At 43.3% G+C, this 16,525-nt stretch overlaps 2 protein-coding genes and 4 non-coding genes across 9 annotated transcripts; 1 reads left to right on the top strand and 5 right to left on the bottom strand.

The window, feature by feature from the left end:
- Positions 1-757: 757 nt before the first annotated feature.
- On the bottom strand, positions 758-921 carry LOC124060012. Its single transcript, XR_006843494.1, has one exon. It is a non-coding gene; the product is annotated as a U1 spliceosomal RNA (small nuclear RNA).
- A 664-nt stretch (positions 922-1,585) lies between these two features.
- Positions 1,586-1,749, bottom strand: LOC124059990. Its single transcript, XR_006843474.1, has one exon. It is a non-coding gene; the product is annotated as a U1 spliceosomal RNA (small nuclear RNA).
- A 666-nt stretch (positions 1,750-2,415) lies between these two features.
- On the bottom strand, positions 2,416-2,579 carry LOC124060009. Its single transcript, XR_006843491.1, has one exon. It is a non-coding gene; the product is annotated as a U1 spliceosomal RNA (small nuclear RNA).
- A 1,298-nt stretch (positions 2,580-3,877) lies between these two features.
- LOC124059987 lies at positions 3,878-4,041 on the bottom strand. Its single transcript, XR_006843472.1, has one exon. It is a non-coding gene; the product is annotated as a U1 spliceosomal RNA (small nuclear RNA).
- Positions 4,042-4,366: 325 nt separating this feature from the next.
- Positions 4,367-9,688, top strand: LOC124059736 (V-set and transmembrane domain-containing protein 5). 3 transcript variants are annotated; one of them, XM_046390014.1, is made up of 5 exons: positions 4,367-4,552; positions 6,210-6,277; positions 7,718-8,044; positions 8,744-8,887; positions 9,294-9,688. In XM_046390014.1, exons 2-5 carry the CDS (start codon positions 6,223-6,225, stop codon positions 9,323-9,325), a joined length of 558 nt encoding a protein of 185 aa, XP_046245970.1. In that variant the 5' UTR covers positions 4,367-4,552; positions 6,210-6,222; the 3' UTR covers positions 9,326-9,688. The 3 variants fall into 3 exon arrangements, with proteins under 3 accessions (XP_046245970.1, XP_046245968.1, XP_046245969.1); XM_046390012.1 differs by lacking the exon at positions 4,367-4,552 and adding an exon at positions 6,454-6,800 and having other exon boundaries at positions 6,171-6,277; positions 9,294-9,686; XM_046390013.1 differs by lacking the exons at positions 4,367-4,552; positions 6,210-6,277 and adding an exon at positions 6,319-6,800 and having other exon boundaries at positions 9,294-9,686.
- Positions 9,689-10,234: 546 nt separating this feature from the next.
- Positions 10,235-16,419, bottom strand: med17 (mediator complex subunit 17). 2 transcript variants are annotated; one of them, XM_046390006.1, is made up of 13 exons: positions 16,292-16,419; positions 15,394-15,638; positions 14,938-15,101; positions 14,504-14,723; positions 14,227-14,363; positions 13,804-13,885; positions 13,492-13,644; positions 13,110-13,240; positions 12,492-12,676; positions 12,106-12,243; positions 11,634-11,751; positions 11,315-11,474; positions 10,235-10,677 (listed from the first exon to the last, which is right to left on the bottom strand). In XM_046390006.1, exons 2-13 carry the CDS (start codon positions 15,626-15,628, stop codon positions 10,469-10,471), a joined length of 1,932 nt encoding a protein of 643 aa, XP_046245962.1. In that variant the 5' UTR covers positions 15,629-15,638; positions 16,292-16,419; the 3' UTR covers positions 10,235-10,468. The 2 variants fall into 2 exon arrangements, with proteins under 2 accessions (XP_046245962.1, XP_046245961.1); XM_046390005.1 differs by having other exon boundaries at positions 16,250-16,398.
- Between the last annotated feature and the right edge of the window lie 106 nt (positions 16,420-16,525).

Here is a 16,525-nt window from a genome sequence, read left to right as displayed (position 1 = left end):
AAACCATTATTTAAAAAAAAAAAATCAATACAGTGATTCAATACATAGGGGCATAAGATCTCCAGATTTATAGTTGATTTGAGTACAGTCAAACAGAGTGAAAAAGGATCTGTTTGGCTGTATAAATGATTCGCTGGTGGCTTGAGCTTCAAATCAAATATTACCATAACTAAACAGATTATATGGAAGTCAGTTATGTTGAGATGATGATTAGGACAACACAGTAGTGTGTGTACATAACTTACATGTAGGCAGATGTTTACTGAATACAGTAACAGTCTGTTAAAAGGTGTGGGTGGACTGCACAGCATTTGTTTCAGTTTAACAGCAACAGTAACATACATACAGCAAAAACACTGTATCAAGGATCAAGAAACTTTTATTGTCATACCAGCTCACATTTACATGCTCATGGTACAAAATTAGGACTCAGGTCCCGGGAGCAAGAAGTAGAATATAAAAAAATCTGAAATGAAAAGTTGAATAAAAAATAGAAATATAAGCTAAGTAAAAAAGAGAATACATAAGCTAAGGACAAATACAATATAAACATCAAACATTCTGAGAAAAATAAATAAATTAATTAATAAAGAAGCCAGTTTTAGCATGTGCAGCATAAATATGCATGTGCAAGTGTTAGGTAGTCCAAGAAGAGGTCCATATTGCACTTGTAATATTGCACTTGCAGGTGGTAGGAGGGTCAGGTGTGCGTGGGAGACTTTCAAATTACATTTCAAGTTTCTTTTTCACAACTTATCAGGGGAGAGCGCGAACGCAGTCCCCCACTACCAGAAATTATGCAGTCGAGATTCCCACATTTGGGGAATTCGCAGGGGTCAGCACAACCGGAGTGCAATGGCTGAGCCTCGCCCTGGGTGAACCACCTTGGTGATCATGGTATCTCCCCTGCCAGGTAAGTATGAGTTGGAAGCGACGGGGAGAGGGGGCTCATTTCCAGACCAGGCCACCCCGCTGAGGGTGCCCACGACGCATAATGAACGAGTTAAAGGTGTCGTCACTGTAACCTCACCTTCACAGACTACCACAGTTGTTGACGAGTAAAAACTGCTGCTGCTGCTGCAAACTGTGTAAAGTGTGTGCTCAACACGTTTTGTCCGGTTTCCCTCTTTTCCAATGGTTTCTTGCTCTGCCAAATGACAGTCTGCGCAGAGCCGCTTTGAACACTGCCCGTCTCTGAGCCTAGTAACCACACAAAAGAAGGAAACACAAGCAAACCACCAGCCTAAGCCAGTTGTCCATTCTGATCGACCACCCCCAGTTCTCGCTGCCATCGGGATCCCGGGGGAGTTACATTATTACTCACTTCTGCACGGAGACAACTCCACCTCCTGGACTGCAAAGTGTACAAAAGAACCCCGAAATAAGCCCTCCAGCAATGACACTGAACGATATGTCGGGAACGACGTTCCACAGCACCTCGAAAGCCACGTCAACATAGGACTCAACTACGTGCCATGGCATGCAACACGGCTCACAGCCGGTCAACGACGGGGTTAAGTGTGACTGACTCAACTGCAAACTTTGATGTGCAAGATACGTTTCAAGTTCCTTTTTCACAACTTATCAGGGGAGAGCGCGAACGCAGTCCCCCACTACCAGAAATTATGCAGTCGAGATTCCCACATTTGGGGAATTCGCAGGGGTCAGCACAACCGGAGTGCAATGGCCGAGCCTCGCCCTGGGTCAACCACCTTGGTGATCGTGGTATCTCCCCTGCCAGGTAAGTATGAGTTGGAAGCGACGGGGAGAGGGGGCTCATTTCCAGACCAGGCCACCCCGCTGAGGGTGCCCACGACGCATAATGAACGAGTTAAAGGTGTCGTCACTGTAACCTCACCTTCACAGACTACCACAGTTGTTGACGAGTAAAAACTGCTGCTGCTGCTGCTGCAAACTGTGTAAAGTGTGTGCTCAACACGTTTTGTCCGGTTTCCCTCTTTTCCAATGGTTTCTTGCTCTGCCAAATGACAGTCTGCGCAGAGCCGCTTTGAACACTGCCCGTCTCTGAGCCTAGTAACCACACAAAAGAAGGAAACACAAGCAAACCACCAGCCTAAGCCAGTTGTCCATTCTGATCGACCACCCCCAGTTCTCGCTGCCATCGGGATCCCGGGGGAGTTACATTATTACTCACTTCTGCACGGAGACAACTCCACCTCCTGGACTGCAAGTGTACAAAAGAACCCCGAAATAAGCCCTCCAGCAATGACACTGAACGATATGTCGGGAACGACGTTCCACAGCACCTCGAAAGCCACGTCAACATAGGACTCAACTACGTGCCATGGCACGCAACACGGCTCACAGCCGGTCAACGACGGGGTTAAGTGTGACTGACTCAACTGCAAACTTTGATGTGCAAGATACGTTTCAAGTTCCTTTTTCACAACTTATCAGGGGAGAGCGCGAACGCAGTCCCCCACTACCAGAAATTATGCAGTCGAGATTCCCACATTTGGGGAATTCGCAGGGGTCAGCACAACCGGAGTGCAATGGCCGAGCCTCGCCCTGGGTGAACCACCTTCTTGATCATGGTGTCTCCCCTGCCAGGTAAGTATGAGTTGTACATCTCAGAGACAGGGAAGCCTTTCACAGGCAAACCACACTGACGAATGGTGCTTTAAATTCATACATTCACAAAAACCTGATGCTATAGAAAGGTGTGTGGCTCTGCTCCTATTTAATATTAACAGACTTCATACTAAGACTGACAATAATTATTTCGATTTTATTTAACAAATATTGGGCATTTCCCACAATACAGTGCGGCATTTCCACATAAAAAGCTAACCTGAAATCACCAGTTGTATCTATTTTACGCACCACAATTGAGTAACAGACCAACAGTAGTTATAAATTAGTAAAAGCCAAATTGAAGTGCAAGCAGTGGTTGTTTGATCCACTTTTAAAATCCAGAGACACAAATAAAAACACGCTTTTTCTTTCTCTCACATCATAACCATTTCCTGTTTATTCACTCGTAACTGTGGGGCAACTGACTGCCCTGCTACTGCCACCTACTGGCCTGGAGTAGGAACAACACTGACTGTTTTGCTGAACGGGATCTGAACATGCTGTGGAGTAAGGCAATGGAGTTCAACAGCACCACAAACTGCAGCCCCCAAAATCATCATGCAGTTGACTCAACATCTCAATTACTAAACTCCTTATTGCAGGACTGTTGAATTAGACTGTGTTAGTTTTAGGTACTTGTGTACCTTATATATATATATTTATATATATTGTAACGTCCCTGCAAGAACGTTCAGTGCTGTTAATGTTGTTAATGTAGTTAGAGTTGGGAGCTAGGAGCTTTGTAGTTTCCTACGGTCCGTGAATGTATGTGTGGTTGGATGTGAGAGCGAGAGGGCGGGGGAGCTGAGAGAGAGAGAGTAGGGGCCGAGAGGAGAGTCTGAGCGGGGAGCGAGCGAGTGTGGTTGTTTTGTGGAACACCTTGTTGATTTTCTTTTGGCGTGGTTACGGCCGACAGTAACCGACTGTTCGTGAATAAACGAAGGTTTGTTGAACAACTCTCGTCATTCTTACACGTCCGGCTGGACGTTACAATATATTTAATGTAATATAAATTTGCAAATGATCATATATACACATGCAAAGTAATCATAGTAATCCTATGTATAAGGCATAACGGAAGAAAACAAATAAAGTTCATGCATGTGGCACCACAGACGTAAGAGCAACTTTATTTAAGTCTTCAATGAAATTCTGTGAGAGAGTAGAAGTATTTGAGAAATGCCACGCTGGAAAAATCTTGCAAAAGCAAAGACGCATTTCGTAAGTAAAGGAATTACCAATGCAAATACTTATTTTCTATAATTATTCTTGCACATGTTATCAGGGGAGAGCGCGAACGCAGTCCCCCACTACCAGAAATTATGCAGTCGAGATTCCCACATTTGGGGAATTCGCAGGGGTCAGCACAACCGGAGTGCAATGGCCGAGCCTCGCCCTGGGTGAACCACCTTGGTGATCATGGTATCTCCCCTGCCAGGTAAGTATGAGTTGTACAGCTCTGAGACAGGGAAGCCTTTCACAGGCAAACCACACTGACAAATGGTGCTTAAAATCCATGCATTAACAAAACCAGAGGCCATGGAAAGGTGTGTGTGACTCTGCACCGAGTTAATATAATAAGACTTCATTCTAAGACTAATAATAATTATTTAGATTTCACTAGACAAATATTGTTCGTTTCCCATAATGCAGTGCGTTCTTTACATACAAAAAAGCTAACCTGAAATAACCAGTTGTCTGTATTTTACACCCACAGCCCAACAGTAGGTCCAAATGAGCCAAAGTCAAATCACACTGCAATCAGAGATCGTTTGATCCACGTTTAAAATTCAGAGAAACGAATGAAAACACGTAAAACACGGGTTTCCTGCTCCCTTGTATCATAACCGCTTCCTGTTTCTTTATTCGCTGTCGAGAGGAAATTGAATGTCCTCCTACTGCCACCTACTGCCCTGGAGGTCGAACAACATTGGCTGAACGGGATCTGAACATGCTGTAGGGTGAGGCAGATTTTACAGAGAACGCAATTGCTGTTTCAGACAATCCATTCCTATACTGAGCAGTCAAATTTAGGTCTCTTTGCTCTGCTGCACAGCCTTGAAATTACTCTATTCCTCCTGCACTAGCGTAGATGGCAAGAGACTGTTCGACAGTGTGGATGAAAAAAGAAACAAAGCAGAAACTCTTTATCTTCATTAGCTATTGCTGCTTAAGCTGCCACGCACATGAATACACAGCTAATCTCAAACACGAGGAAGAACCGACCTCAAACTCTCTCATCAATCAATTTTAGTGAGGGGACTTTACAAAATGAACGTGGCTCATTCTAGTGGCGACAAATAAAAACTGTTTGGAAGGGTTTATTTTATGACTGTTGTGTAGACTGTAGTAGTTTTAGTTGCAGGTGCACCTTATAAACCTACAAACGACTTATGTATGTTTTCCTGTATGGCTAACAGAAAGGTACAATAATTAAAATACCTGTAATTAAGTGCACAGTTACAAAATGGCGAGCGGCGTCCACCCATCACACGGCTGAACCAAATTAAATCTGCAAGTAAGTGACATTCATGTTCAGTAATGTTGACAAAACCGCAAACGAATGAAGTACAAGCCGTTTACTCAAATGCGTTGCATAAGTTCGCGACCCCCCGTGACAAACATCGTCTCGAGTTGTGGAGTAGCTGATCATTAACTTTAACCTGTCCGGCATTAACATAACAGGTAACCTGCTGTTGGAGCGGCTGGAAGTAAGTGTGCATTAAGCGGACATTTCAATTCCAGCCTGATTCCAACCTAATAACAATTCAATGTATTAACACCAGCCAGTTTTATTATGACGTAATCTGGAGCCCTAATGGACATAAATCCTGAAATTATATCCACAAACGAAGCAGAAAAGATCATTTGCTATGTGCTATTCTGGCCAAAATCAACAGATGGCGCTCCGGTTCTAACTTCTCACATGAAAATTCAAGCTTACTTCATTAGCTTAAAAAGTTCAACAGCAGAAGATCTAGCAAATTCGTTCAAGTATGTATAAATAAGAAAAACAGTATGCCTTTTAGTTGCATTTCTTGATAAGTGAGAATTATCATTTTGAGTTTGATTTAAAAAAAAAAAAAACAAAGTCACACACACATCTAATTCACAGAAAAGGCTTATTTTCTATTCTTTCCTCACCTGCAACCCATAGCTCACAGTCTACATGTTGATTCAGACAACAATAAGGTAGACTGGAATGCATTTTATTTCAGTTGAGTATGGACAGGTCCTAGATCCTGGTTCTTCAAGAATGTGGTTCAAAAACAAAACTCCATATAAAAAAATGTTCATTTTTCTTATCCTGGTGAGAAAACAGTGAACTACTGTTTTGACAGCCTAAAATGATAATAATATCCTTGCTGAGATAAACCTGTCAAAATTTCCCTGATCCCAATCAAGATAGTTTAATCTGTATAAGAAATCTATAAAGATATAATAAAACAATTTTAAAAGAAATGACAAATGATAATGTTGCAATGGTTAGTCCAGTCATAGCTCACATGCACAGAATCAGGCAGTGAATACATGCCGTCTAATTTAAAATGTCCGTTCACCTGTGATCGTGTTCACTATGTGAATATACACTTCCTGTTTGACATGTTTTCCCAGGTGTGTCACAGCATGAATACCAGGCAATTCCACCTATCCTGTTTTTATTTAGTGTCCACGCATACAGGTGAGTGTTTGATGGGAGGGAGAGGACGGTATGTAAACCGAGAAGGATACTTGTGTTTGTTCTATAGCTTTCTTACTTAAGGTATTTGAATGTGTGAGGGGGTGTGGGTACGTGTTAGTTTCCAGAACGCTGAGTACGTGTTTGCTCAGTAATCTCTGGCTGAACCTGTCTGATAGGTGTGGAGTGGCTGCTGCTTACTTGCACAAGCATGAAGACAATTGCAGCGCAGTCTTGAGAGAGGAGAGGAGCCACAGCACCTTCTCTGACAAAGAAACAAGGAGGAAAACTCACACACATACAAACTCCTGTAAAAGTGGCCGAAGAAACACTGGGAAGGAGGAAATGCTGTTTTGGAAGGACAAAGGCAGAGAGGAGAATACTTAAGAATGTGAAGTAACCCAGAGGAGATTGTTCTACCACGCTTTGACCAATGGATCTGGTATTCTAATGTGGCCTTTTAAGCTCTGGGATGTTCAGGATGTTGCTGTGTTTCTCAGCATCACGCTTTATATGTGTCACCTAGGTAAGCATTCCATCACATGTTTAGGATCCTTCGCCAGAAAGCTCACATGTTTGACTCTTGTCTGCGACAGAGTGTCTGTAGGACAGTCCTGTCATAGATTTTTTCAGGACTGAATAGAATGAGGGTCCAGCCCCTTGAATCAGGACTTAAACTGGGAACCGGGCAGGAGTGAAAACTGGTCATAGGACTATATTTTCTCAGGTTCTGTGTCTTGTATACCTACATAGATCAACAAACACGGTCAGGTAGACATGGCCATGTGCATGCAAACATCAAATTGTCCTGGTCTGTACTCCAGTACACCAGAGAACATAAACCAAAAATTGGGAAAAAAACCAGATCTTGGAAATGGAAAAAATGGAAATCTGCTGCTTGGTACAAGTATTAATTTAATAGGCCCTTTCAAAAGAAACCATGGCAAGAATAATATCTGTGTGATGAGGTTTATTGCATCACTGCATAACTAATGCCTGACTAAAAGGATGTGTACTCTTTCCCAAAACGTCTCAGTCAGTATTGATATTGTCAGGTGGAATTCTTTACCCGTGTCTCATTAAACAAACACACCACTAGCAGAACCAGATCCCACAATGAACCTTCTGTGAAAATATTTGATGAGGGGCGGTCAAAACAGTCACTGGGCCAGTACTGCTGGCTATGTTCAAATTGGCACCTCTCAGCTAGTTTGACAAGTTTCATTCCTCCAGCAAGCATAGAATAACACACTTCTGTTTATGTTTGTTAATACAAATGGATCACGGTGATTTCCATAAATGGTGACTTACTGTGCTGTGAGATACAAAGCCTGAGTTGTTTTCTTTTTATGGAACTCTATCTGTCTATCTATTTGTTTTTCTACTTCACTTTGAATCCATCACCCATCATCTCACTCCTCCTTATCCTTTTCACTCTGAAAGCTGGAGCCATCTCAATCCATTCCCCCGAGAGGAGCCTCACCAGGTCAGTGCAGGAGAATGTGTTTTTCTCAGTGGATGTGACCTGCATTGGGATCCCCACCATACAATGGACTTTCATGTCAGGAGCGGTGAGCCGCACCATAGGGACTTGGCAACCTGGGGTGTACACCAACATAACGGTAGATTACAGCAGCAGAGTGCAGCCCTACAACAATGGCTCTATGGGCCTGTCAGACCTGCGGCTGCAGGATGCTGGGTACTACGTGGTCACTGTCACAGAAACAGAGGGGAACAGCAAGGACGCCGGCCTTGTCCTGAAAGTGAATGGTGAGTGGGTTTAGCCTTTCTTAAAGCAAATAGAGACGAGTGCTGCATTTGGAAACCCCCATTTGGCCCAGTTTCTCTGCTTAAAGCCATAGATTTAAGGAAATTAGTTTTTACACTCTTAAACCTGCTGCTACAAGCAAAGGGAAGTCAGACATGAAAAAGCACAGCTAAAAGCTGGTTAAATGAAGCGTCGATGGTCCTAATTCAGGCATGAACTCAGAGCCACAGTCTCAAACTCTGCTTTGAGGCAGTCAGACTGTGAGTGTGTGTTCTCAGTGAAAGCTGCTGTGGCTGAACAATGGTGTGTAACTGTGTGTTGTACAAAAGATAAAGCTTGCCTTTCGCTCAAACTCAAACTGAAAGAGAAAACAAAATAAAAAGAAAACCTTCCAAACGTTCCGGACACATTAATGACACAGACAGGCACCGAGCTTTGAGCTTTCCACATGCTTTCTCTAAAGCAGAGACTTTGAGTTTATCAGAGCGATCCATCAGTAAACAACATGATCATTTATCTGGCTGTTTCAACCTGATCTTGACATAAGAGTCAGAATGCTGTTATTTCTCACCACCTGACATGCAGTCTTCCTGCTAAAGTGTTAACCTATCTCTGCATGCGAGCTGCATTCCTAACATGTTTGTTTTTGTTGCGGTGACTCTTGAAGTAAAACTGATTTGGCACGTGTCCCTGTCCTTCAGAGGTGCTGTATGAGGATCTGCAGTACCTTTCTGTCGCGGCCTTAGCGCTGGCCGGTTTGGCTGGCCTGCTTATGCTGCTCGTGTGGCTAGTTGACAAGCTCTACAGGAAGGTTGTGGCATGGAGACGCAGGAAACAGATGCCAGGTAAAACAATGTTAATAATAAGTTTGTTAAGCACGTGCACCAAAGCAAACTTCACCTCACTGCTCGTTATTACAGCCTCTTTGTGAAATTAGTCTATTTTTTAAGATTATATATGCAAGATCTTAATTTTCATGTATGTAAACTTCTCAGTTTAATAAAACGGGGCTTAATTTGCTCTTGGGTTCATAGTTTACTCAGTTCTTTTTTAAGTCCTGCGCCATTGTGTGAAATGTATGAATATGGCCGATGGGCGTGTATGTGGCTTCAGGTTATCCATTATGTGTAAGTATGGGTGTGTTTGAGCACAGCAGTGTGCTCTTTTGTAGCTTTGTTACACGAGCGTGTGGTGTTGACAGTACTTTGAGTATTGACTGAGTTTCATTTCTTTTTATTTCTCTTTGTGCAGAAAATGATGCAACAGAGCTGCAGCCTCTTTGACGGACGTCGAGCTGCGCTTTGTTCACAGTGCATGAAAACACACCTGACTTTTCATCAAACCTGTCAGTACAGCAACGACTGCTTTGCAGAATGCAGGTGTTGTTTCCCTTAAAAAAACAGTCACTTTTTAATTCAGAAAGTTACACACACTCTGGAAGACTGTCAGTTATGAAAACCTGTATACCAAGAAAACCTCTCCTTTGTTTACACTTTGTACTGAACACACATGCAGTTACAGCTCACTGCTGAGGACTTTGTTTTGAATGTAAATACATCACTCACGACACTGGAAAACAATACACTTTGTATTTATTGCCAAAGCAAGTGAGTCGCGTGATTCTGTTTGTGTGTGGTCTCTTCACAACGGTCCAAAGTTCCAAACTTCAGTCAGGCGTTGGAAAAGCCTTTAAAGCTATACAGAAGGCAGTGGATCAGACCTCAGACGCACATGACTTCTCTGCATTGTTTGGTACATGCTGCCTTTTCCCTTTAGATTTTAGCTGAATGTTGAAATCCCTGAGTGGATGGGAGGGTTTTTCAGACCACCTGTTGTGCAGGGAGTGGAGAGCAGCTTGATGTACTCCCCTCTCAGCCAGACGGGGTGGGATGACGCTTCCTTTGTGAGGGCTTTCAGAGGTGGGGAACAGAAAAATATCACCTTTCAGTACAGAAGAGCCGTTCTTAGACGTTTTGCTTGCCTTACAGTCTGATGCCTGCAGGTTTCTTTTGTTTATCTTCACTAGAACATGAACTGAAGGAAAAGAAGCAACAAAATTTCAGAGGAAAGTTTTTTTTTTTTTTTTTTAAATGCTGTCGTAAGTAAGACTACAGGAACACATTCCTCACAATAAAAATACAGTGAACATTTAATTCATAGCTTTAGTTTCAATCAGTACAAAAACACACAGAGAGACTCTGCTTTTTATTACGTATGAAATAGTCTGAGGTATACACACACGCCACATTATCAAAACCAGAGCAGGCAGCAGACACTACTGGAGGCAGAAAAGAGTTTCTGGCAGGGTTTAAAAAGTCCATGACTTATGTGAAAAAAATGTGACACAAATGTGGATTCTATATGGGAGTTGTTGGCTGGCCAGTCTGCTGCCATTTAACTGAATATAAAGCAGCCACAGGTTGTTTCTAAGGACAGGGAGTCAGTGCAGCCATGAGCAGCTCCATCTTGTAGACAAAGTTGCGGCCCTCCATCTTGCTCCAGTGGACCTCTTTGCACGGCCCTCTGAGGTGACTCCACTTGGCCTCCTGGATGACGTCGCTCTTAGGCAGCTCTTTGCTCTGGCTGCGGGGGAACTGGACCAAAACCTTACAGCCGCTCTCTGGGCCGTTGCGCACTGAGCAAACAGACGGACGCTGGTTAGAAACTAAAGTCTGCTTGTGTTAATGCATCCAAACTTCATTCTTGGTAACATGAGGTTATGAGAATATTCAGTGTTACCTTATCATTAAATGGTTAAGGTTTAGGCAGATTTTGCGGTGTTAGATAACAGTAATTTATGAGGTTGATACCACAAGAGTTATTTTGTGGCCAAATGCTGAGATTTACTTTGGTAAAGATTCCCCAGCTTGTATCAACCCGTCTCTTTGATCCTTGTGTGATTTCATACCTATCATAATTTTCACAAGCACCAGAGTCTGGGTGTGGCCCTGCCGCGATCAGCTCGGCACGTTTCAACCAAGAATGACTTCAGATTCAGGAAAAATGGAAACTCTGAGCTTTTTAAATCAAAATTCAACAGGTCTAATCTCTGCTGCTTGCATGTTGGTCAAACAGAGCTCATGTTGGCAGCACAAATTAGATAATAAAAACAATAAAGCTTCACAAGTAGCAGATTTCTAACATGCTGATTTTCATTGATTTTCTGTATGATTTTCTTAAGACCGAGGACAACATCCTGCCTGGATCTTTACAACATGTATGATATTTCGTTCCTCATAAGTTCACATCAGCAGTAAGAAAACCTGCCTCACCTGAGATGGCGTACTCTCCGTTGGGAGAGGCCACAGTGACAGCGGAGGCATTTCCAATGCTCTCCACCGGGCCCAGGCCTACGTGGTTACTGAAGCTTAGCACATGCCAGCCCATCACTTTGGCCAGCTGCTGGACTGCATGCACCTGGTGCTGCGACATCTTTAATAACACAAGACGGAAACAAGAAGACGGGCATATGTGTGACTTTGGAAAGTGACATAAAAACAAAAGCTGCAGGCTCAATATGCAGAAGGTCAAACACAAACGGCTTCCAGTAAGTACAGCCAGCGGGATGGGAAGTGAAGGCAACAGTGATACCTGAGAGAGGAGGAAGTCCTGCAGCTCCTGTTCCTGGTGAGACAGTGTGATGACACGTCCGTCTCTGTGCACCACTCTGATCTGCTCGACGCCGATGTTTAGCTGCAGCTGAATGGACCTAAAGACACGAAGCAGCCTTCACTAAGAGGGGTCATACGTGTCAGTCAAAGGGAACGAGACTAAGCAGGAGCCAGAAATGTAATAGAGAATGTGGAAATTAAATCTGCATCCATAGAGTCTGTCAATGTTGTTTCTAATTTTAGAGTAATTAAAGTAAAAACTGAGAGCAAAACTACATCACATGTGGAAAAACGAGCCTCAGATTACATTGCACAACTTTCAATGTACAGAATTTAGGAACTTATTCAGATACCACAGCGGCTTATAAATACGTTAGCGGGTGCGCTCCTGTGTCGCCCATACTGTTCTTTCTTCCTCCTCCCTCATCTCCCCCTTCTTCTCCTCCACTTACTTGCAGATCTGCTCGTAGCCCTGAGAGGTGATGAGCACCTTGACGCTGGACTCGTACACATCGTTAATGTTGGACCAGTGAGCCTGAATCTGGGGGTCTTCTATGCGGCTGGCCAGGCTGTCGATGGTCCTCGCCGTCCTGGTGATCACAAACATTTGAACAACTGAATGATGAGGCATGTGGCTAACAATGATACTGAGCAGAGAGCTTCACTCAGCATTATGTAGTCAACAGTCCTCTAACAAAAATAATGCTTAGCTGAATGTTTATTGGCTGCTAATTTCAGCATAGCTTAAAATGCTGTCCTGCGATATCATGACCACCTCCAGCAATTACTTTTTGTTCACGTAGATTCTAAAGTTCACACACGGCACAATTAAAGTTACCTGCTGCGTAGGAAGATGTGTTTGGCCTGTTTGATGATCTTCTCCAGCAGCCCCTCGCTCTGCTGCAAGCTGGAGATTTCAGCTTTATCGTAGGCCAGCGGCCCCGCTAGGCGAAGGCGTTTGTGGCCAAAGGGGGCGCTAGCGGGATGTGGCATCACTACAGAGCTCAGCTGCTGCTTGTGGAACTGTAATGGAAACAATTCAATCAATGAAATGAAAACTGATAATATTAAACCAATATGAATGAAGTGAAAGTAGTTTAGTAGGTGTACATGGGCCAGAGTTTATCCTGGTCCAAATGTGCTGCAGGGAGAGCAGCAGAAGCCGATGGATGAGTCTGATCTGGTGTCTGCTTTTCAAATGCTGCAAGCCAAATTTCCCATAAAGACCGAACTGAACTGAAGTAAAACTGTGCTTCAATAGAGCATTAGTTATATTTTAATGATGTTATTTCTATATATTTGATATATCTATATATTTCTAACAGAAAGATGTATAGATGAAGAATAAACTACTTTGTGGTGGACAAACTGTAGACTTCAAAATATATCTCTGGCACTTCTGTACTTCGTCATGTCACGGCAGTGAGATGCACATCGACTTCACGCCCTGTTTCACCTCTCTCATCATCTGATGTAAATTGTGTTCCAGTACGTAAAGGTGGTCATCGGGTTTGGGTTTCTCTGGAGAAGCTCGATGGTTCTTCTTCTCCCCCGTCGAGTGGCACAGTGAGATGGAGAGCTGCAGGCCTGTAAAAGGGGACCACAGGAACAAACCCGGTGTGAGTTTGTTTGTCAAGGCCGACTCCAAAGCCACAGAAACGATAAAAATGCAGGATTTGTTTGATTTCAGCTAACAAATGTGCTCTTTTTTCAAAGTAATTCAAATGCAAATATTGGAATAATATCTGTTCCACCTGAACTTTGGATGAACTACTGTAAAAAAGCTTCTAATAAGTCATGAACTTTCCTCACTTTGATGTCGTTCTGGGTGTTCTCACCTGGAAACGGCTGCGAGATGATCTGATTCTTCACAACAATGTGAGGAATCTGGGACTTAATCTGAACAGCCTCCCTGGACAGCTGGGCAAAGATCTCCTTACAGAGCAAAACGTTCTGAGCCGCCTCTAGCTTCACATGCCACGCCTGGGTACCTGCATGAATGAGGACAGATCAGACGAAGAAGTGGGTAGAAATGGGAGATAAGAAAATCTGGGGGATTTCAGAGATGCCATGCATCTAATAATCCTACAGACAGAGATTCAAGTTCAACGCCTGTCGGAGGACGTGCATGTCAAGTCTTTGTGTCATACCGGCTCTGGTTTTTGGTGGTCTCCTGAACAGGTTGACGGTTCCCAGATCACCGATGTCTGGAGCTTGTTTCTGGATGGACACCTGAAAACATAAACAGCATGAACTGTTACAACATGTTCGTGAGATCTTAAAAACACTGCAACTGACATGACACTGGTGAGCAGAGTCCAACTTTTCACACGACAAATTCTCCTATTTAACTTAAGGCTGCCTTATTGCTTGTTTTTCCTTTTCCTTTCATGAAGGTCATGTGAAAAGGCAGAGGTAAGTTAAAAAGCATGGGTAATCAATGAACTGTGGTGGACATTTCACCAGTATAAAATCAAAACACCACAGACACAATTGTGTTATAGATCACAGAAAAGATTGCATTTTAAAGGAGCATTTGAGACATGATGGTCCATGTTTTGTTTCTCTCTCACCTTGATATAAGCAGATCCCTCCAAATCACTGGGGATCTGGACATCAAGGGGGCAGTAGTCCTCTGGGATCTTTTTGTCCAAATCAATGTCTGTGTTCTTGATCACCTCAAATGTGCCATGGTGAGGAAAGAGTGAACCTGAACGGGTAAACGGTCAAAACATGTTAGCTTTGGGTTAGACAACAAGGTAAGTTTCCCTGAATTACTTTTTACAGCACAGTGAGACCAATATGTTTCATAAAAAGATTTGACTGAGCATACACTAGAGGCCATATCACCTGCGCTCCGGTAGCTGAGGTCTCCCAGGATCTTGTCTCCAACTTTGCGTAGTTTCCACTGTGAGCGGAGCCTCAGCAGCTCAGAGTTGAAGTCCCTTTGCCTCCTGTTCTCCTGGTTCTCTGCTACCGACTTACTGAGCTTCTCTGCCCCCTTCAGGAGGAGCTGTGCTGCTGTGGCCAATGATTTCTTTTTACTGATCAGCTGGAACACCTGGGGGGTCTGCACAAAGGGAAGAAATACTGTCTGAATGGACAGTGGATTGCAGCAAATGAATGTGTAAAACACTGAAAGCTGCTTTCCAGAGAAGAGAGCACAGCTCTTAGAGAAAAATAAACCAATGATTGTTGTCATACTTGAGCATTTTGTCATTGTTGCTGCTCCTGTAGTTGTTAACTAACAGTAATATTCCTTATTAATAGTAATATCCCTTTACTTTGCCAGCTGCTGGATCCTGTGACACGGGATCTAAGGCCATGTACTTCTTCTCCTTCACCACACTGAGCACATCATAGAGTACACACATCTCCGTCAGGGCACTGCGCAGGTTATTACGCACTGAGTCCCAGGGCCAAAGAGAAGGCTGAAACTTCACTGTTCCTGAAAAAACAAAACAAAACAAAAAAACAACTTAGCAGATTTCCTAACAGAGAAAACAGAATTCATGTGACAGACTCCACATATCATCTGTACCCACTCATCCTGTGTGTGCAGGGTCGTGGGGAGTGGAGCATTCTTTATTTATAACAAGAAGGTGAGAATCTTCACAAAGAGGCCACAGCTCTCCAATAACACTTTAAGATTGAACTTGGCTGTGCAGCAACTCTGGGAAATTAAATCATAGCTTGTAACAATGACTAAGTTTTCTTTGCTTCATCTGAGCATACAGTACCTTCCTCTTCCTCTGGCTCCTGCTTGCCCCACTCACGGTCCCTGGCTTCACCCTCAACCCCATCCTCCTCTGAGTCAGATCCCTGGCTGAAGTCAATCCTTTGTGCCAACTTTGCCAAGTTCTGGGACATGGACAGAGGGGGGACATATGTCTCTGTTCCATCCAGGGCCACTTCCTGCACCTGCTTCTCACAGGAAGACTCAATGCTGATTCTCACTGCTGGACCACCAGACATGATGACAAGCCTGGTAAAAGGAAGACAAACAAAAGAGATTCAACCATCAAACAGTCTGAGACACAGCAGAGGAAAGAGATAATCAGCTGAGTGGAAGTCTGCAACCTGAAGTGGAAAACTGACATCTTTCACAGCCTGGACTGAATAAGAGAAAACAAATGCACACAAAATGTTTAAAACAAAAGGCACAACCAGAAAACAAGTCTGCATAAGTGGACTGGGAAAACAGTAAGAAAAACTGTATTTCACCACTTCCAAATCTACAAGTAATACTTGTCATATTCAGTCATCTACTCAAACTAATGGCAATCTAAGCCATTAGGGACTTCTCAAAACCTACTGATTATATTTTTAGTTGTTCTGGCTTGTCTTTAACGCTTACCACGATTTTTAACTGCGTAAATAACTGTTTCTAATATTTGCTGTACTACACTAGCTCCATTTGATTGACTTGAATTTCCCTCGGGATCAATAAAGTATTCCTCTATCTATCTGATTGTGATGTATACTGCTCAGTCTAGTTAGCAGGACTAACTAGCGTCGGTTCCTTGCTAATCTCATAAATACGCTTGGAAGAAACATCCAAATGACTGCATAACATTTAATTCGTGCAAATCTCACCTCTGTTATTCAATAGCGTCGCAAATATAAACGGTTATTCACCGGAACTGTGGTATATTTTCAAGTACTGTCGTGCTGGTTCATTCTTCGCTCTTGTTCTTCCGTCGTCGTCTTCTTCTAGCTCATGGCGGTTGGCAAACATTGCGAATTACTGCCACCTACTGGTACAGGGTGTGACCAGACTTCACTCCAGCAAACAAACTGTAGCGTGCTTGCTTTTTGCGTTATTATCAGAACACGCTAAATTCTTTTGTATCGTTTTAATTCACAAGTAGA

Source organism: Scatophagus argus, chromosome 5 (assembly GCF_020382885.2).
Source record: "Scatophagus argus isolate fScaArg1 chromosome 5, fScaArg1.pri, whole genome shotgun sequence".
Classification (NCBI taxonomy): Eukaryota; Metazoa; Chordata; class Actinopteri; family Scatophagidae; genus Scatophagus; species Scatophagus argus.
This window is presented reverse-complemented; position numbering and strand designations above follow the sequence as displayed.